Raw genomic sequence first — 21,965 nt, forward strand, 5'->3', positions numbered from 1 at the left:
ACCAGGTACAGGCTCAGTGACCACACACTGGAAATAGAAAGAGGAAGACACAAGAAGACATGGACACCAAAAGAGAACAGAACATGTGGTCACTGTGGGACAGGTGAGACTGAGACAGAGATGCACTTCCTCCTAAAATGTGACGCGTTCAATCAAATTAGGAACATTTACTTTAACAAATTCAACTCTGTAATTTCAGATTTTAAAACATGTAATAACAACTCAAAATTAAAAATACTCCTAGGAGAAGGAGATAGGAAATATCTAGCTGCCCAATATGTCTTAACATGCCACAACATGAGGGACAATGAGTGACACACACACACACACACACACACACACACACACACACACACACACTGTATGTATGTAATTAATAATCAATCTAGATGTTATATTAATGATATTGTATATTATGTTATTGTGTATTAATATTATTGTATGTTTAATTTTGTTGATGCTTTGGCAATACTGTTTCTAAACTTTCATGCCAATAAAGCTATTGAAATTGAAAATTGAAATTGAAATAGAGAGAGAGAGAGAGAGAGAGAGAGAGAGAGAGAGAGAGAGAGAGAGAGAGAGAGAGAGCATGAGAGGGGAGAGACCATTCAGAAAGACAGACCAGGCAACCATACACCTGAGACCAACAGTCGGTCAACCAAAGTTCGTTTCACCAAAGTTAACACCAAAATCAAAGACAGAGCGGTACATTTGACAGGAAAGCTAGAGGAACCAATGTTTAGACAGAGTGTATACAAGTTATAGGAAAGACAGAGAGCCAATGTGATAGAGGAGAGGGGAGACAGCTGGACACCTGTAAGACAAAATAAAGACACACATTAGACAGCAGTCTGAATAACAAACTAAGTAACTTCTATCCTAAGATAAAAGATCAGTGAAGTGTCTGCTCACATGAACATAATGTAAAAACATCATGACAGTATAACACAGCGGTCGGGAACCTATGGCTCGCGAGCCATATATGGCTCTTCCGGTGACGGCATATGGCTCCCAGACAATTTTGAGTAGAAAAAAAAAAATCAGTTTGGAACTGATTTTAAAATACTTGTGATATTTCTTAATAATACTGTGTCATTTTAAAGTAAACAGAAATTAGTTTTGAAGATAAATTTCACGGGTCACGGGTCACCCGTGGGTCAGGTAGGGAACCAATGGCTCGCGAGCATGTCCGGGTCATTGTAAAGGTGAAGAAATCTATTTTATCAGATGGCCAACTAGTTTATCCGCTTCAACCCTTGTAACGGAAAAGATGGCGAAAAGAAAAAAAGACGATGATTACCGTGCATTCCAGGCTGCGTGGACAGAGGAATTTGCATTTGTGGACAGTGCAGGATCTGCGGTATGTCTAATATGCAATGATAAAATTGCATCGATGAAACGGTCAAATATAAAGCGGCACTTCGATAGGCACTATGCTTCATTTGCATCGAAATATCCAGCGAGGGACAGCAGGAAAAGGTCATGCAAGGAGCTACAGCGGAGAGTGCAGACGAGTCAGCAGCAACTACGTGTGTGGACCAGGCAAGGTGACGGGAATACATATTTAATTTATTATACGTTAAAAATACTATATGGCTCTCAATGAAATATATTTCGAAATATTTGGCCTTTATGGCTCTCCCAGTCAAAAAGGTTCCCGACCCCTGGTATAACAGGTAATACTGCACAGATTTATGTGAAATATCATGAAATGATATGAAGTATGGCTGGTTTAGAAGTCTCACATTTTCACTAACTACAACTTCACTACAGTGTGTTTAAAAACCTGCAGTATTAAGTGTTTTCAGTAAAAGTGTTGATTCATGCGTGAACTTACTGTCAAGTCACCACGGAGACACCAACTCTGATCTGCAGTTAGAGACAGGAAGAGGAGGCCAGAAGAAGTGGAGAGAGAAAGAAATGATCTTTACTTTCCCCTCTGAAAACCAGTGTGTCACATCTCATTTCATTCTAGATCAAACTGTTATTCAGGGTGGGTCATTTAGTATTGAGTACGTAATGAATGGATGTAATTCCTGTCGAGACTACATTTGGATGGGAAGTCATTCTTAACTGTAAACCAATGTAATATTACTTTAGTAATAGTAAAATCATAATTCATGTGTGTGAACTTACACTTCAGAGAGGGCAAGGAGCCACAGTGATGGTCTGCAATCAGAGACAGAAAGGAAGGGGATAGAAGGAGGAGAGGGAGGGTGAGGAAGGGTGAAGGAGGCAGAGAAAAAATGTTGGTTTAATTTCAGAAAACCAACCTTACAGCTCATTTTATTTCCTTGTTAATTATCAGTCTCATTCAAGATCTAGAATTTCCCAGGAACTTATGTTAGTCTTCAATACATCTTTTTAAGTTGCTTTAGAGATAAATAAATCACACAAAATAAATAAATCTGGTGTGAATCTAAACACAATGAAAAGGTCTAAGATACTTAGCAGTTAAACATCAAGTTACATGTTCTATTGTCAATTTGAGCTACAGTATGTCTGTACTTACCAGCCAAAGTGCAGATGTAGATTCATTTTCTCTTTGCCTAAGAGAAGGAAACAATATTATGGTCTTCCATGTGTATGACCAATAAAGAGTTAAAACTAGCAGAACTACAGAACACCCATAACAAAAGACAGTTCCATGTCAGCTCTATGTGAGGGCTCACTGTGGACGAATAATGGATTATCTAATGTCTCTGTATACTGAATATATAAAGTCATGTTCCTATAGGGCCTGCGTTATATTAGTGATTACTACAGAATGATACTATCAGCATCATGTGAACAAAGGATATTTGTACACTAAGGTCTAATTCAAGATCACAAAGCTTGTGTATGATCAAGTGTGCTTGGCATGTGTGTATTGGTCACTTTTGGTTACAGATTTACACATTGAGACATAAAGTGGCCAGAATGATTATTGTAAGTCGCTTTGGATAAAAGCGTCTGCTAAATGACCGTAATGTAATGTAATGAAGAGCTTTAGCTGCAGATTAAACTAACATGAACAGGTATATAACACTCTGACTGTAACGTTACCACAGCAAACATTACTGCTTCATATTATTGTCAGGATAGTTTGTTAAGTTGGTGAAAATGACTTGTTAGATATTAGAAATAGAAAATGACTTGTTAGATATTAGAAAGAATCCGTTAATTAGCTTAGTGGTTTCTTGTCAGTTAATAGAGAGATGAAGCCACGCCCTTGCCGGTGTCCTGTGGGACTTTACTTTATAACTACTTTGTATAGCAGCTAACTGGGAGAGATACATGTTTATTTGATCCCGTTTGAATGTGTGCCATCACTTACACGTTGGTCAATTTAATATTTAATTTAGCAAGTTAAGAAAGTCGCAGATCGTCATACATTTGTCATAGTATCATTTAGTTTTGTGTGAAACTGATCGGTGAACTACATCACTGGTCTAGCATCATGCACGTCAGGCGCACGGTCGTTACCTTGGCTTGCTAGCTAGCTAGCTAGGTAATTTTGCTAGCTAGCTAGGTAACTTAGCTACATTCATCAGCCGGGAAGCAGAGAACAGGCAAGACCTGTTGTTCATGCAAGTAGTCTTTTTTCACAGTGATACACTTCAACAGTTTGACAACAAAATGCTATGTTCTTGAATTGCAAATTAATCTTTTAAATTGATGAACATCATGTGTAAATCATTCCGAAAATTCCGTAATCACGGACGCTCATAACGCATGTTTTTACGCATTTTCTTATTTATTTTTTTCGTTTTTGGAAAGCAGTGAATGCGGATTTTATAAGTGCTCTGTGAAAATATACAGGGAAATAATGAGGATGTCGACAATTATGATAATTGATCAATTTAACAATCAATACAAATACTTTACAAAGCAAGTGGCTGCACCAGAGATTGTATCGTGGGCAAATACGTATGCAGTTATATCGAATCCTTCTTTTGACAATATGGTTCCTGTCCTTCGTCAGGCGCTAACCTCCACAGACGTTAGGGCGGTCGGGGCCATGGGGGTCATGGACGTGGAGGGAACTCCAGCACTCCTCCAGATGCTCGACAACTCCACACTGTACATCAGCGAGGAAAAGTGAGGGCCGATCGAAGCTGCCATGGAGACTCCACCTATGGCAGTGAGAGTCACAGTGGTGGGCGACTCTGTCGATGCCATTGAAATACTACAATGAGGACAATTCTGTTTATTTTTCTGAAATATTGTTCTTCTAATCGTTATTCTTTCAAACAATTTGTTCCGTATGTATTTTATTAATGTAAATTATTCAAATGTTTTTTGATGCATTTTATACGCTGTTGTATTTTTTATAATGACTTCATGTGTTTCTACATTAGTTCTGTGTTCAGTTATATTTAAATGCATTTCTTAATACATTTTATAATCAAATGTTTTAACTTCATAATACAATATAAACTATTATATCTGTAAATATTGAGATTCCTCTGTTTCATTATTAATTAGCTTTGCATTTGCGTCAATGCATTAACTTTGCATTGACGCCTAATTGTTGGAATGCTGATTCAGCATTCCAAGTATTGTTCTTCAAATCTTTATTGTTGGAATGCTGAATCAGCATTCCAACAATTAGGCGTCAATACAAAGTAAATAGTTGAAGCAGCATAAAGACTAATGCACTAAATGCACTGTGTGATGTGTAAAAATGCTGAGCGGACCCAGTCGACCAGAAGTCTTTGTCCTCTGGGTTCGAGGGCTGATTGATGGAAATGAAGTGAATGGTATGTTATGGCCTTCACAGTTCACCGCTCAGAGCCATGCGTTAGCGTTAAATGAGGGACTATGTTTTGTAGGTTCATGGTGTTCATCCTCCTTTCACACACGGACACTGCAGCTGTTCTGGTGCAACAACACTTGACCGACACATTCCGCTGTGTGTAGTTGCAGGTGATGGTGAATTAGAGGTCAGTGCTTGTGTTTGGTTCCAAGCCAATCATTTGGCTTTCATGCACACATTTCAGATTCCTATCTGTCAATGGAGAGTCTTCATTAAGTCTGCTTAGCAGTACATCTTGTCCTTGGTTTTCAGTCTTCACCGGTGTGTATTTATGTTTACATGACAGCACAGCTCTTAGCTTTGCTCTGCTGATAGTGTGTCGTAACCACAGTGGGCATGTCTCCGTCATGGTGAGACATCCTCTTAGTGGTTCTGGAGGACTTCCTCCTCTTCACAGTCTTGTTGTCCTTGTTGACACAGGCCAACGTGGCCACGTGAAAGATGTCTCTGATGCTGTTCTCAGACTGCAGGGAGGAACACTCCAGGTAGGGGGCGCTCAGCTGCTTGGCTGTGTTGGAGCCCTGGAAAAGACAGCATCAACAGGAAAAAAACATTATGTATTAGAGTTGATGCAATCTCAGTCATTCATATATTTCAAGCGTTTATTTCTTTTAATTTTGCCGAGTGTGAATAAGTTCAATATTGTAGACTCATGGTGTCACACTCTAATCAGAGAATGATCTCAAAACACCTGCAAAGGTTTCCTGAGCCTTTAAATGGTCTCAGTGTGGTTCAGTCGGCTACACAATCATTGACACTGGAGGGTAAGCCACAAAAGGTCATTGCTAAAGAAGCTGGCTGTTCACAGAGTGCTGTATCCAAGCATATTAATGGAAAGTTGAGTGGAAGGAAGAAGTGTGGTAGAAAAAGGTGCACAAGCAACAGAGATAACCGCAGCCTTGTGAGGATTGTGAAGCAAAGCCCACACAAGAATTTGGGGGAGATTCACAAGGAGTGGACCGCGGCTGGAGTCAGTGCTTCAAGAGCCACCACACACAGACGTATCCAGGACATGGGCTACAATAAGCCACTCCTGAACCAGAGACAACGTCAGAAGTGTCTTACCTGGGCTAAGGAGAAAAAGGACTGGACTGTTGCTCAGTGGTCCAAAGTCCTCTTTTCAGATGAAAGTAAATGTTACATTTCATTTGGAACTCAAGATGCCAGAGTCTGGAGGAAGAGTGGAGAGGCACACAATCCAAGTCGCTTGAGGTCCAGTGTGAAGTTTCCACAGTCAGTGATGATTTGGGGAGCCATGTCATCTGCTGGTGTTGGTCCACTGTGTTTTATCAAGTCCAAAGTCAGCGCAGCCGTCTACCAGGACATTTTAGAGCACTTCATGCTTCCCTCTGCTGACTAGCTTTATGGAGATGCTGACTTCATTTTCCAGCAGGACTTGGCACCTGGCCTAAACCCCATAATAACCATATAAACCACATAAACCCCCTGTCAAGACTTTATCATCACATATCATCTGTTAATAATAAGCAATTATCTTGTATTCATCTGACTTGTTTCTCCTGATTGAAATGATCACTACAGAAATGATGGAGAAGCAAAAACAAAAGTTTAGAGGTTGAGGAGTGATAACCCCGATCCCTGGGGTAGGTTGGCAGCCCTGTACACCTACAGGTACATACATGGAATGTGAGCTCTGCATTTGAACCATCCTTGGCATCAGGAGCAGTGGGCTGTTGAAAAGCTCTTGGACATATAGACAGAAGATACATGGTATCAAACAGCCAACTTTTTGATGAAAGGATACCCCACTCTAACCTCTGAGATACAGCCGATATAATAACATACCTGTCATATCAGTAGCTTTAGCTCTGTATGTGAGGGTACTGAACAGCTGCTCAGTTCAAAGAGAATGTCAACCAATCAAAGTGACAATATGGTCAGAAAGAGGTGAAACAGTTTTAATTGGCAATTGTTTGATGTACTTTGTTTCACAGCGAATTAACTACACTGATGACACTTCATATGAAAGGGTTCAGCATGAGTCAAACATCAAAAGCCAAGTGAAACACACATCCATGAAGACGTGTTCAAATTCAAAAGATTCAAAAACAGAACTGATATTGTCCCAAAAAATAAGGCAGACAGCTTTAGAGGCATTCACCCACCTGATCATATGATACTGGAGTCTGTCTGTTGTGGGATCCGGTAAAGAGATCTGTTCGGAGGTCTGACTTACACCCCACCAGCAGCATCTTGGTGTTGGGACAGAACTCCTCAATCTCTCCTGTCCACTGTATGGACGGGGCAAAGAACAGGAGACCGTTAACAATGATCCGTGATTTTGTGCATGTTCTTTTTTTTAATGTAATTTTACCAATCATCAGATGTTATATAATCACCCCCTGACCTACACTGTACATGTCAAGGGGCAGTTTAAAACATTGGCTCGTGTGTAAACCAGAACGTCAGTGGTTGTAAGACCTTTATATTTTATTTTGCCAATGTGCTTATAAGAAATGTCTCCTTCCTCCATGTAAGATCTAACTTTGGTATAAATAGTCTGTGAATACAATACCATGTAAAATGGGTTTATAGTGATCAAATGGAAACAGTGTCAGTTAGAATTGTCCATCCTGTGCATGCCAACACAATATACTAAACTATACTTGCAGAGAATTAAATGGTTGTAATAAGAAAGTGTCTCCTTGTCCCCAGATCTACCTTGCTAACTACATTTATAATTTAGTAGCCTACTATGGAGAACATTGGGGAGCATATAAAGATAAAAGTAAAAATAGACCCAGGATGGACCCCTGCGGAACCTCAAAAGATAACAGCACACCAGAGAAAGAGGCATCCCCAAATACAACAGGGATGGACTTTCCTAAGACTCACCTTCTTAAGAACACTGTCTAATGTCTCTGGTCTGCTGATGTCAAAGCAGATGAGGACTGCGTCAGCCTCAGGGTAGGAAAGAGGCCGCACGTTGTCATAGTAGGGAGAACCTTCAATTAAAAAAAAAAAAAAAAGTACAGGTCAATCAGGTTATACTTTTCTGTCATGGGCATATTCTTTGGCAAACTTAGAAGGGCCTTAATGCGTTGTGTGATTAGCCCACTACTGCAGCGGATCCAACCTATACAGCCAGGACGGCTCTATACAAGTTGAGGCCAGCGGCTAGCAGCTAACAGTGGCAATAGTGCTGACAGAGCTAACGGTTAATAACTGTAACATTGTGGGTAACCGTAGGTTGGCCGTTACTCCTCCGCACCAACGAAGTTATCAGCGGAATCCACTATATGAGCGCTGTGCAGTGTGGCGGCGACACACACAGCTTCCATTCATATGGTGGGTATCGAATTAAGTACTGGTTGGTATTGGTATCACTTGAAGGGTACTGGTATTGTACTGACATCAAAAATGTATAAACAATTTACCCTAGTCAACACCCTGACAAATTCCACACAGTCTATGGAGTGCTCCACCGACAATAAAAGATAATGAAACACTGGATCTACTGTATGCTTATGACAAAGAAGCGTACACTACACATCCCTGGTTCACCAGCCTCAGCTGTTGGGAGAGTAGCTCCTAGGTAAACACTCCACTTATGTCATAATGATGGAGTACCTGACCAGCAGGCCATAGTTTGTAAGACTGAGGAACTGTGATGAGCAACTGTCCTCTCCCCCATAAACGGTAAATGGACTGTACTTGTATAGTTCTTTTCTAGTCTTCTGACCACTCAAAGCTCTTTAACACTACATGTCATTATTCACACACATTCATACGCTGATGACACCACCTTCAGGAGCAATGCGGGGTTAGGTGTCTTGCCCAAGGACACATCGACATGGACTAGAGGAGCCGGGGATCGAAATACCGGCAAAAGTTCTCTGATGACTCTGCCATTGTGGGGTGTATCAGTGGTCAACAGAAGGAGGAGTATAGAGGCCTGGTGGATGACTTTGTTGGGTGGTGTAGATTGAACCACCTGCAGCTGCACATGTGCAAGATGAAGTAGCTAATTGTGGACTTCCGCAGACTAAGCCCTTCTGACCCCTGTATCCATCCTGGGGATGTTGAAGTCATTCACTCTTGCCCTGAGTGCACCTGGACGACAAGCTAGTATCTTCTCCCGCCTCCTCCACGATGCTGGTTGAAAGAGAAGCATCTTCAGTCGAAGACCCCAAAGGTGGTCCACCGAGCGGCACAGGAGATCTTTCCATCCATCCGTCCTTCCATCCATCCCATTTTGTGCCAATACATTGAGTAGATGTCAAGATAGTTATCTGCTCCTCAGAGGTGACCATCCTTTCGTTCTTCCAAAACAAGACTAGTGTTACGGCGGGTGCATTCCACCAGAGAATCATAAACACTAAATCCTCCCTTAAGCAAGAGTTTGAAAGACGCAGTGTATAATTTAATATGTGATTTTACCCTATGGCCTGAATACTTCCACTGATAGAGCAAATGCTTCAGGGTACTAAAGCTGTCAGGTATCACAAAACGACAGACAAGAACCCAATAGCACGACACAGAAAACAGTTCAGGTGTAGAAACCGGGTTTAATAACCAGCAGATGTCAAACCAGGTAGTAACCCGCGTGGCAAACAAATCCAGTGGGAGCAGGCAAAAGAGAAGGTCCAAAGTCCAAAAAGGCAGGTCAATACACGGATAATCAGGATCAGAATCGGAATGACAGGTTGCTGGATAGCAAGGGAAACACACTAGACAATCTGGCAGAGAACTGAGGGAAATGGGCCGGTACATATACACTGAGGGGCTGATTGCTGATGAGGAGCAGGTGAGTATGGAGGTGGGGCAGGCCAGGTGAAATGAAATCAGCAATTAGTGCAGAGCGGGGGGGAGTGGCAGATTCTGAAATGACATGAGAGTTAGTGTGGCAAAACAGGAGACAGACAAATGAAAAACTAAAGCCTGGCTGAAGTTGTGACAGAACCTCCCCTTCTAGGGACGGCTCCTGACGTCCCACCGGGCTGGTCAGGATGGTCCCTATGGAAAGCTGAGATGAGGTCAGGGTCCAAGATGTTACGAGCTGGAACCCATGAGCGCTCCTCAGGGCCATAACCCTCCCAATCGACCAGGTATTGAAAACCCCTTCCCCGCGGTCGTGACTTGATGAGACGATGGACAGAGTAAGCAGGACCCCCGTCAATGAGCCGGGGGGGTGGCGGGGGTCTGGAGGAGGGCTGGAGCTGGCTCTCCTTTACGGGTTTGATCTTGGAGACATGAAAGGTGGGATGAATTCTCATGGAGCGAGGAAGGCGGAGACGGACTGCAGCAGGGTTGATGACCTTAGTGATGGAGAACGGGCCCACAAACCTTGGGGCCAACTTCCTAGACTCTACCCGGAGTGGGAGGTCATGTGTGGACAGCCAAACCTTCTGACCAGGAGTGTAGCAGGGTGCAGGGATCCGACGGCGGTTGGCATTTCTCTGGTACCGGTTGGACGAACGCAGGAGAGCAGAACGGGCCCGCCACCAGGTGCGCCGACAGCGCTGGATGAACGCCTGGACAGATGGGACCCTGGCCTCTCGCTCCTGCTCCGGGAACAGTGGAGGTTGATATCCCCGAGAGCACTGGAAAGGAGAAAGCCCTGTTGCTGAGCTTGGAAGCGTATTGTGAGCATACTCCACCCACAGAAGCTGTTTGGACCAGGAGGTCGGTGTCTGGGATGCAATGCAACGCAAGGCAGTCTCCATTTCCTGGTTCATCCGTTCCGTCTGTCCGTTGGATTGAGGATGGAACCCAGAGGATAGGCTGACCGTGGCCCCCAACAGCTGGCAAAACTCTGTCCAGAAACGAGAAGTGAACTGTGGCCCCCGGTCTGAGACAATATCACAGGGGAGGCCGTGCAGATGGAAAACATGATGTAACATAAGTTCAGCCGTTTCTTTGGCAGATGGTAATTTTGGCAACGGAACAAACTGAGCAGACTTAGAAAATCTGTCCACGATAGTCAGAATGGTGGTGTTACCCTCTGAGGGAGGCAGTCCGGTGACAAAGTCAAGTGAGACATGGGACCATGGACGATGAGGAATAGGCAGTGGCTGAAGAAGACCAGAAGGGGCATGGCGAGCAGTCTTGTGCTGAGCACAAATCTGGCAAGCGGCGATAAACTCCTTGGTGTCCTCTTCAATGGAAGCCCACCAGAAACGTTGTTTTAGCAGAGCTAGGGTGCGCCTAACCCCTGGGTGACAGGCAAGGCGAGAAGAATGTCCCCACTGGAGGACCTGAGAGCGGAGACTCACAGGCACATACAGACGATCATCAGGGCAGGCACTGGGAGCTGGGTGGTCGGCCTGGGACTGTTTTACCTTGTCCACAATGTCCCAGGTAACTGCGCCGATGACCACCTTAGTGGGGAGGATACTCTCAGGCTGTGTGGGACAGTTGTCTGACTGGAACTGACGGGACAGGGCATCTGGTTTGACGTTCCTTGTACCTGGGCGGTAAAGTCAAAACGATTAAAGAATAATGCCCATCTGGCCTGACGGGAGTTCAACCGTTTGGCTGACCGGATGTACTCCAGGTTTTTGTGGTCTGTCCACACCACAAACGGATGCTTTGCCCCCTCCAACCAGTGCCTCCACTCCTCGAGAGCCAGTTTGACAGCCAGTAACTCCCGGTTTCCGACGTCGTAATTCCTTTCTGCTGGGGACAACTTGCGGGAGAAAAAAGCACATGGGTGTAACTTTTGGTCCTCAGCTGACCGCTGAGACAGGACTGCCCCCACCCCGGAGTCTGACGCATCCACTTCCACAACAAACTGGTGTTCAGGATCTGGAAAGATGAGAATGGGAGCAGAAGAGAACCGTGATTTTAACTCCTTGAACCTCCTTTCTGCAGCAGGGGACCATTGGAAGGCTATCTTCTGGGAGGTGAGGGCTGTCAGGGGAGCTGCCACAGAACTATAGTTGCGGATAAACCTACGATAGAAATTGGCAAACCCAAGGAACTGTTGAAGCTTCTTCCGAGTGGTGGGAACCGGCCAATCCGCCACCGCTTTAACCTTGGTGGGATCCATATGAATACGTCCAACTGAAATGATGTATCCCAGGAACGACACCTCAGTGGCATGGAACTCAGACTTCTCCACTTTCACAAACAGCTGGTTCTCTAGGAGTCTCTGGAGAACACTGCGGACATGCTGCACATGTTCCCGTTCAGTCTTTGAAAAGATGAGGATATCGTCAAGATATACAAACACAAACACATTGAGAAAATCCCGGAGCACATCGTTCACTAAGGCTTGGAATATTGCAGGAGCATTAGTGAGTCCGAAAGGCATAACCAGGTACTCATAGTGGCCTCTAGGGGTGTTGAACGCCGTCTTCCACTCATCCCCCTCCCGGATGCGAACAAGGTGATAGGCATTCCTGAGATCAAGCTTGGTAAACACAGAAGACCCTTGTAACAGTTCAAATGCAGAAGAGATGAGTGGGAGGGGGTACCGGTTTTTAATGGTGACATCATTCAGACCACGGTAATCGATGCAGGGTCGGAGGGATTTGTCCTTCTTATCCACAAAGAAAAATCCGGCTCCAGCAGGGGATGAAGAGGGACGGATGATGCCTGCTGCCAGTGAGTTGTTAATGTAGTCGTCCATGGCCTTGGTTTCAGGGGCTGACAGAGAAAAGAGTCTCCCCCTTGGCGGTGATGAGCCAGGGAGGAGGTCAATGGCACAATCGTACGGGCGGTGTGGGGGAAGCGATGTGGCCCGTACTTTGTTGAACACCTCCCTTAAGTCATAGTACTCGGATGGGACACCTGAGAGATCTGGGAGCTCATTAGAGGAAGAGGTGTTGAAGGCAGGTAGCAAAGCAGATTTCAGACAGACCGCATGACAATGTTCACTCCATTGTAGAATGGAACCAGTCCCCCAGTCAATATGTGGATTATGTTTTATTAACCAAGGAAACCCCAGGATGATTGGGTGCTGAGGAGTATTTATCAGGTGAAAGGTAAGTGATTCAGTGTGGTTACCAGATATGCCCAGATGAAGAGGAACAGTGCGGTGGGTTACTGTGCAGAGGAGGCGCCCATCCAGAGCAGTCGCCTTGATAGGCTCGACCAAGGGTTCCTGGTTAATACCCAGTTGCATGGCAAGACCACGATCCAGAAGGTTGGCATCGGCCCCGGAGTCAATGAGGACAGAGACAGCGTGTGATTGTCCATTACAGTTGAGCTGGGCGTGAAGTAGTGGACGAGAGGGCATTTCAGAGTTCATGATATGGCTCACCAGCGCCCTCTGGATTCCTGGTGAGCCCTGTCTTTTACTGGACAGGAAGACACATAATGACCTCCCTGCCCACAGTACATGCAGCAGTTCTCCCTTTGGCGCCGCTGTCGTTCAGCCGCTGACAGCCTGGTCCGGCCAAGTTGCATGGGTTCAACCGGGTCTCCAGAGGCACCGGTGGGAGGAGAAAACATTGAAGTGGGAGGCGACGATGGAGGACGTGGAAGGCTCCGGGGAGTACTGATCAGCGCTCTCTCTCGTCTCCTTTCTTGGAGACGCCCGTCAATGCGGATGGCCGTGGCGACGAGCGTGTCCAAATCAGTCGGAGGATCCCGAGCCGCCAGCTCATCCTTGATGCCATCAGAAAGGCCGTTGTAGAAAGCGTCAGTCAGGGAGGAAGCGTTCCAGTCACTCTCCGCAGCAAGTGTCCGGAACTCAATGGAATAATCAGTCACTCTCCGGTTCCCCTGAACCAGGTTTAACAGTCCACGAGCAGCCTCTCGACCAGGGGTAGCGTGATCGAACACCTTCCGAAGACCCTCAGAGAAGGCAGTCACAGAAGAACAGAAAGCCGACTGCTTCTCCCACTCAGCGGTGCCCCAGTCCCGAGCCCGCCCAGTAAGCTGGGTGATCATGAAAGCCACTCTTGACCTCTCAGTGGGATATGTGAGAGGCTGAAGTTCAAAAGTCAATTTGCACAAAGTCAGAAAAGAGCGGCAGGTACCTGGAGCTCCAGAAAAGCGCTCCAGAGCACTTAAGCGGGGTTCTGGACCCAGAACAGTGGGAACAGAAGGACTGGTGGGTGGTGAAACCGCTGGCGTTTGTCTGGGCTGTATGAGCTGCTGAAGCTGATTGCTCAGAGCCTCCAAATGTTGGTTGTGGCGTGCAGAAGTCTCCTGGAGAGCCGTCGCCATAGCGGTGAATTGCTTCTCATGATGGTGTAGGGCAGCAGCTTGTGCTGCCATTTCCTGCCTTATTTTCTCCATGTCGGCTGGGTTCACTTTTGGCCAGATTGTACTGTCAGGTATCACAAAACGACAGACAAGAACCCAATAGCACGACACAGAAAACAGTTCAGGTGTAGAAACCGGGTTTAATAACCAGCAGATGTCAAACCAGGTAGTAACCCGCGTGGCAAACAAATCCAGTGGGAGCAGGCAAAAGAGAAGGTCCAAAGTCCAAAAAGGCAGGTCAATACACGGATAATCAGGATCAGAATCGGAATGACAGGTTGCTGGATAGCAAGGGAAACACACTAGACAATCTGGCAGAGAACTGAGGGAAATGGGCCGGTACATATACACTGAGGGGCTGATTGCTGATGAGGAGCAGGTGAGTATGGAGGTGGGGCAGGCCAGGTGAAATGAAATCAGCAATTAGTGCAGAGCGGGGGGGAGTGGCAGATTCTGAAATGACATGAGAGTTAGTGTGGCAAAACAGGAGACAGACAAATGAAAAACTAAAGCCTGGCTGAAGTTGTGACAAAAGCTGTCATATGCTCATGTAGCATGACTCATGGGTTCAGCTGCTTACAGTAGCTACAGTTACTTGTTTTCAGCACTTTCACTTGAACTAAAACGTCTTCATTTATAAGGCCTTGCTATCTAAGCTGCCAAGATATTTAACATTCTTAGTTGAGTTTAGAGCTTCTAACTATTACAGCAGATTTAGGAGTTCCTCATAGTGACTGTGAACTGAGACATTTTGGTTTCCAGTACTATTGACCAGACTACACAGTAACACTCATCTCTTTGAGAGACTTTAAAGCTTTACTAGCTTATAATTCTAATAAATAAAGCTTAACTATGTTGTTGGGACTTCACTATGTGATTGGAACAAATGGAGTTGGGCCTACATGGTTCAACGGCCTGATTTGGGTTAAAATCACACAAAGCCCCACCAGACGTTAAATCTCACCTACGTGTGATTTTTGGTCCAAACTCAACACTGGGGTCTCATTGGACGAGGGTCACAGGCTCCACAGGGGGCTCTCTGGCGTCACTGAGTCTATAAAAGTCAGCGTTACCTCCAGCTCTGTGCCACAATGTTGGGGCGTTGTGACACACAAATGTGATAGGTGAGAGATATAGATATCACCCATCTCATGTACATAAAGTAGTAGGGCTGGGCAAGTTAACGCGTTATTATCGCGTTAACGCATTAATTAATTAACACTGACAATTATTTTATCGCGCATTAACGCAGTTTTTTTATTATGATTAAGCGGACATTTTTAACACAAGAACCAGGCAGCGAGTGGTGAACAGCTGTTTTGTGTGGCGTCTTTTCCTGACCCCCCCCCCCCCCCCCCGGTGACACGTCTCGTTACAGGATCAAACGTGACAATATCAAAATACATATTGTTGTGTTTTTAAATAAACATATAAGCACGTGAGAACAAACTGCTCTCTTTATTAGCATAACTTCACATGCACGTTACTGCCACGGTACAGACTCCCTCCAGGTTCCCATGCTTCACCTACATTCCCCTGGGTCCTAAGTCCCTCCAAGTACAGCTTCTTATCACCCTCTATGTACCAACGTACATTTAGAACAAATATCACACATAGTACACAGTACTCAGCGTTGCATATGTGTCTGACCAAAATACCAAAAAAGCAAAAAAGAAATGATTCATTTAAATGAGTTTCTTTGTTTGGAATATGTATAATAAGCATATCATTTAGTTATCCTACTGAGAATTTAACAAAAATTACGTAGATAGGTTTGCAGTTTTCAAGGTGTATATTTCAAATTGCATCTATTACACACATAACGCACATGAATATCTATTATCAGAATCATAACTATTTTAACTGCTACCGTGTAGGAAAAACTGCTGTTAAAAATAACCTGATTTGTTTAAAGTGTTTGCAAACCAAATGTTATTGCACTTTTGTTCATATAGGCAGTACTTTTAAAATAAGAGTGCAATACACTACTTTTGAATTAATTATTGAACTTTGCGCATAACAATGAGATTAATCGCACTAATATTTATATGTGTACATAGTAGTTAAATGTCAGCCTAGAGACTGCAATCTAATTCAACACAAATTAAATCAAGTGAGAATTGTCCAGAGTCAAATCAGTACTCCTGAGGCTCCTTTTCTTCAACAGAATGAAATCTCCACATTTCATTTCATTCCATTGAACTGATCCACATGAGCAAGTGATGAACCATTTAGGTTTCTTATGTTAAACAAACAGCTTGGAGGCCCTTGTTTTCATAGCCTTCACCACAGTGCCTTGAAAATGTCTGCCATCCTTCAGAGTTTTCCATGGGAACGTTTGTGGGAGTGAGCAGATGAAAATGCAGAATGTGAAAGAAAAGAGGACTAACGGAACAAAACGGGAACTTTTTGCACCTTTATAAGAGGGCGTGATTTCCTCTGGAAACTTGTCCAAACCATTTTTGTGTCTCTTTCATTTATAATTTCAGATTCATTTTCCTACTCAAGACTTTCTGAAGACTTCAGACTTCTGTAACCAAATCAACGCTCCTTTTCTTGATTATATCCAAATGGGAAATGCTCCTACAAGGCAGCCATTAAGGTGATGATGTAGAAACAGTGAGTCTGAGGTCTGAGGTAAAGTTTCCACTGTGACTTTTGTCTCAGGTGTGCACTATCATATCCCAAGTGACCTCTGGGGTCATGTGGATAACAACAGTCAGACCACTGATCACATCCTGTCTGCTACCAACAGTCACCACTGGTTTCTTTAAACCATGACCACCAGCATTCACTAACAAAACCAGGGTCCAACTACTAGCTCTTTCTAAGGCTCTCAATTGAATTACATGGTCTTCATCTGCATGCATGGTGTGATGGATGTGTTGACATTAGGGTTGGGTACCGAAAACCGGTGCCTATACAACCGGTGCCTACCGGACCGAAACGCAACGCAGATTTCGGTGCTTCCTTTCGGTGCCTTTCGGTGCCAAGGCAAATATGCTTATATTTCTGCAAAAGAATTGCTGACGTTTATTTATATTTATTTAAGTATACTGTAAACTGTTGTTAACAGTTAATATATTGTTCATAGTTTGAAGTTAAAAAGTTTGAAGCTGTAGTTTGAAGCCAAGTGTTTTGTATTTATTTATATTTATAGTATACTTCAAACAGTTATTATATTGTTCAATTTGAAGAAAACAAATTGCCTTGGCAATAAAAAAAAGCCTTTCTTTAATGCCATCAATCGTCGTTTTGTGTGTTTGTTTTTTTAAAGTATCGGTTCAGGCACCGTTTAGGCACCGGTATCGTTTTAAAAGTATCGTTTTAGCACCGGTATCGGAAAAAACCCAAATGATACCCATCCCTAGTTGACATGCATGAGCGTGTTACCATGGACATAATTAACCTGTTTATGAGGCTTATCCCAGTTATGATGTTTACATGAGCACAGAGAAATCAGATTATTCATATCCCCGCATACATGAAAATAGTAACCGGTTACTGATATTCAGCGGTGCTCAACAGACATGTTAAGATGTCCTCATGCAACCGTATCCTGGTGTCTTTCGAGTGCTCCAGCTAACATGACCAGGTTTCTGAAAACAGGATATGGTGTTTACATGCTCAAACACATAATCGGGATACTATTCTTTTTGTAACTGGGGTAAACCAAACTTTTAAATGTAAATAACGAATCAATTTCTGATAAAAAAAAAAAGAGCTGGGGGACGAGGTGACAGTCTACAGGAGGTAATCCCCTCCAGGCTGTGGGCTGCTGGACCTCTGGAGTGTGGAATCCCAAAAAAAGATTGTGTGATATGACATTCACATATTTCATTGATCACATATATTTTTGTAGAGCAATTCTTCCTTTTCAAGGGAACAATGACTCTCTGCCATTTGATAGGTGTGAGTGTGTATGTTGGTGGAGTGGGGCTGGTGGGAGCATTTCACATGTGGCTCCAGTGAAATCTGACTCTTAGTTTATATTCAAAGCTCAGGAGCCGGGGCTTCGCCTACATTCCAGTCAGACAGCGTCACGGTCTGGTGTTGGATGAATTACAGCTTCACAACAGGCAGCCCACCCAGCCCCGAGTCAGGCACAGAGATGACATGTGTTTTAGTTTGAAGGCCGGAGGCTGAGTGCCCAGCCCTCCTCACAGTCTGGCTAAGACACTGCTCAGAGGGGATAGAAATCAGGATACTGAGGCTCATCCATTGGCACTGTACTACAAGCAGGCTCTCAAAGTGTTGGACAGAAAACCCAACAGCTGCCATCACTGCCACGTTCTTGGCAACTATGACATCCTTAGTCCGAATGAAACAATACAATATAACATTCACTCGTATAATTGTCTATGATCTTCTATAGTTGGGTCTTACAACTCTGTGCTGCATGGCTCATGTGTTTGCCAAGTGATAGCACCATTTTACTAACTTGTAACTTTTGGCTGTGTTTTGCTGCCGTCTTGAGAATACTCAATATGTTGCTGTTTTAATGGCATTTTGTTGTCTTCTGTCTGTACATTTTAGGCATCCCTGGATGGTTTCAAAAGCGCTCTTCAAAAAGGACTCCAGTATTAGCAAGCTGGCTAACACTGGCACATTTACGGAACTGTAGATTACTGTGTGTTGTCCTTTTAAATAAATAAATGGAAGTCTGAGTCACGCTGACAATAGCTCCACACCAATTTAGAGTCTCCAAATAACCTAAGCTGCACTTATTATGTTCATTTATATTATTATTATTTTTAACATGCTTGTAATTACGTAATGTAAGCTTGTAGAAAATGATTTGAGTTGCCTAATCATTTTTGATCACTCTTCTCTGATATCCTGTGAGGACCTTCTAGTCTCGTTGTTGTTTAGGCTGGCGTGGCTTTCTGTCCGTTTCTCCAGCTCACTTCCCCCAGGTCATGTCATCCTTCAACAATCCTCTGGACCCTCGGACTCTCTTACTAGTCCTGGGCTACAGTCACACGTCAAACAATGACGACCTTGTGTCTTTTCTTAACCATTCCTCCTTCACCTTGATAGAAAACTTTGTGAGGTGAAGGAAACACAGTAAGGAGAATTTAAAAGGATTTAGGGTGCTCAGAGAATCCTCTGTCAGTGAGTTACGTCATTATGATGTGACGGCGGACGTTACTGACGTGGGTTTGCCATAGCGAAACTACATCGTACCACTGATGGACTACAAAATTCACATTTTACACTCGCCCTGTGCATTCTTACCAAAGTAACATGCAGGCTGTTTCAACAGCTCCGTCAGTGACAGGCTGCTTCACCCGAGGTGTGTGAAGGAGAGAGACTAAAAAGCTCCTTCTTCGTGCTGCTGTCACACTTAACAACCAACATGCTCCCAGTAGACCGCACATTCAATGTCATCGCTCACCCATTCATACACTGATGGCAGGGCTACCATGCAAGGTGTCATCTGCCCATCAGGACTATCTAACTATACAACCTTCAGCAATTTGGGGTTAAGTGTCTTGCCCAAGGACACATCGGCACGTACTAGAGGAGCCGGGGATCCAACCACCAACCTTCTGATTGAGGGACGACCCGCTCTATCACTGAGCCACGGAGCACATCTTTTCTTTTAATGGAATGGTGAATGGTGCGACACTTTAATGTTGCTGCCGCAAAGAATTGTGGGGCGGAATTATCTCCTTTCCTTTAATAAAGGATGGTCCAGTGTATCTACATTTCCCTCATGCGAGGAGAGAGGAAACAAGGAAACATGTTTTAAGAGAAATGAAGCTTCTGAAGCTTCTGATGATGGCGAATCAGCTGTCAGTCGGCTTTAACAGCTGGAGAGACTTTTGATGGAGTTTGTATCTGCACATATGTGAACTATACTCATATTAATAAAGACACAGTGACCATCACAGTCGGAGCAGCAGTGTTTTCTCCCTGTAGCCTGTTACCTGTTTAACAACCTGCATTGAGTCTTTATACTGAGTTCTGTTTAGAGGTGCAGGAACCATTTCTACAGGCAGAATGTGTTTATATTATTCATTTATTATTTGCCTATGTATTTATTGAAATTCGAATCGTGAAGCCATTATTAAATAAGCCACAAAATAATAATAATAATAAGATTATGGTTTCTATTGAACACTGGACATTATTTATTTGGCTAAATGTTTCAGGAAAAATTTAAATGACATTACTCATCAAAACCAATGCTCAGGAATTATGAGCCGGTGAGAATGAAATGATGATACATGATGTAAAAAGGGTTTTGTCTCTTCTGATCTCTCTGACTTCAAATCCATAATAAAAGTTAATTGTGGAAACAAATGAAGAAAGTAGTTTGTGGTCCTTTTGTTGCTCAGACCTACAATGAACATATATTTAAACCAGATGGTGAATCAAAAAACTAATCAAATGTAAAACTTTTGAGTGATGCACATGAGGTTAATCTGTGAGCTGTATTCACTCTGGTATGAAGCTTCAGTGATATTGAAAAGAATCCGATCAGTCCGATCGGCTGCAGCGTCCAATCAAATAACTGATATCCAATGAGGGGCGGGTTAAAACACCTCTCCTCAGAGATCCCTCCCCCTGCACACCTGTTGCCATCTCCCTCATCAGCTCTGCCTGGCCTTCCTCACCTGCACCTCCTTCACTCATCAGCTACACTCCACATATAACAGTTCACCTCCCTTTGAACTTGGTCAGATCATCATCATCATTGCTCTGCAGTTCCTTGTTTCCTGCCTGTTGGACATCATTGTAAGCTTTTGACAATAAATCTTTTTTGTCCGTCTGTATTTGCGCCCAATCCCTGTTTCTCTGCATTTGCCATTCGTGACAGTATGAACTTACCACTAATGACTCCACAGCACTCACTTTTCTGATGATAACTGCTGCGTGCAGGTTCAACAAACCCTTTTAAGAGTCACTTTGTTTAATATCCAATTTGTGCCTTATGTAGGTTCTTCACTTCCTGCCCTCCATCTGAAATTCGCGCTTCATAATAATCACGTGATTGCAAACAAGCTATAGTTGAATAATAGTGCATTTTCCTGGGGACTTTCCCATACAGGAGCAGTGTGTGGAGGGTTACATTACATTACAGTCATTTAGCAGACGCTTTTATCCAAAGCGACGTACAATAAGTGCATTCAACATTGGTAATCAAAAGGTTCTCACCTGAAGTGTCCCACAGCCGGAGCTCTACTTTCTGCATGTCTAGGTCCAAGCTGGCGGTGTAGTTCTCAAACACTGTGGGCACGTAGCACTGCAGAGGACACACTACAGTCAAAATAAGACCCGACTGAATCATGTCATTAACGTGACCCATGATGACCTATCTTACCTCTGGGAAGCGGTCTTTGGCGAACACATTCAACAGCGCGGTTTTCCCACACTGACCGTCTCCTACGACCACTATTTTGCATTTGACGTTCGCATCTGAATCCATCGTGACGGCCGTGGCGTTACCTCCACTAATTCCAAGGGTTCAACGGAGAGAAAAATCACGGATCAACCGTCCTGGCCGTCCAGCGTGAGCGCGAGACAACGTCTTTAGAACGCCTGCGCTGTGGAGGAGGCGTCTAAACGGGCCACTGACAGACTTTCTGAAATAAAATGTCCTCTGTGAACGCACGAGCCGGCATACACTCAGTATACTTCTGTACATATAATTAATTCACGGTTTTCAGCATGGTCTCGTATCTCCAACAGAGGAGGGCGGGGCTCAACCGTGGGAATCCGGTCTCGCTACAGAGCTCCGGGCCGCCTCCTCCTCCTCTTCCTCCTCCTCTAGACGCTATCAATACTTTTTGTTACCGTTTGGACGTTGCCAATACTGATCATAGCTTAAATGTGTTTTTTTAGAATCGTAATTTTTTGAAAAAAAAGATCCACCCAAAGGCAAATTACATGACACATCAGGCATTACAAATATACAGTATCTTAGGAAGTATTTGCACAAATATGTAGAGATGTCAGTATTATAAAGAGTATAAAACTAGCC

The 21,965-nt window shown here is 43.9% G+C and overlaps 1 protein-coding gene across 2 annotated transcripts; it reads right to left on the bottom strand.

The window, feature by feature from the left end:
- Positions 1–581: 581 nt before the first annotated feature.
- Positions 582–21,653, bottom strand: LOC137883621 (rho-related GTP-binding protein RhoE-like). 2 transcript variants are annotated; one of them, XR_011104588.1, is made up of 9 exons: positions 21,306–21,653; positions 21,140–21,227; positions 7,655–7,764; positions 6,925–7,050; positions 3,973–5,319; positions 2,513–2,549; positions 2,137–2,169; positions 1,838–1,869; positions 582–814 (listed from the first exon to the last, which is right to left on the bottom strand). XR_011104588.1 is itself a non-coding variant. In XM_068725169.1 (5 exons), exons 1-5 carry the CDS (start codon positions 21,408–21,410, stop codon positions 5,074–5,076), a joined length of 675 nt encoding a protein of 224 aa, XP_068581270.1. In that variant the 5' UTR covers positions 21,411–21,653; the 3' UTR covers positions 3,750–5,073. The 2 variants fall into 2 exon arrangements, 1 of the variants encoding a protein (XP_068581270.1); XM_068725169.1 differs by lacking the exons at positions 582–814; positions 1,838–1,869; positions 2,137–2,169; positions 2,513–2,549 and having other exon boundaries at positions 3,750–5,319.
- Between the last annotated feature and the right edge of the window lie 312 nt (positions 21,654–21,965).

The sequence above is a fragment of the Cebidichthys violaceus genome, unplaced genomic scaffold (genome assembly GCF_023349555.1).
Source record: "Cebidichthys violaceus isolate CVI_PGR_0920_01 unplaced genomic scaffold, fCebVio1.0.p SCAF_34, whole genome shotgun sequence".
Lineage (NCBI taxonomy): Eukaryota > Metazoa > Chordata > Actinopteri > Perciformes > Stichaeidae > Cebidichthys > Cebidichthys violaceus.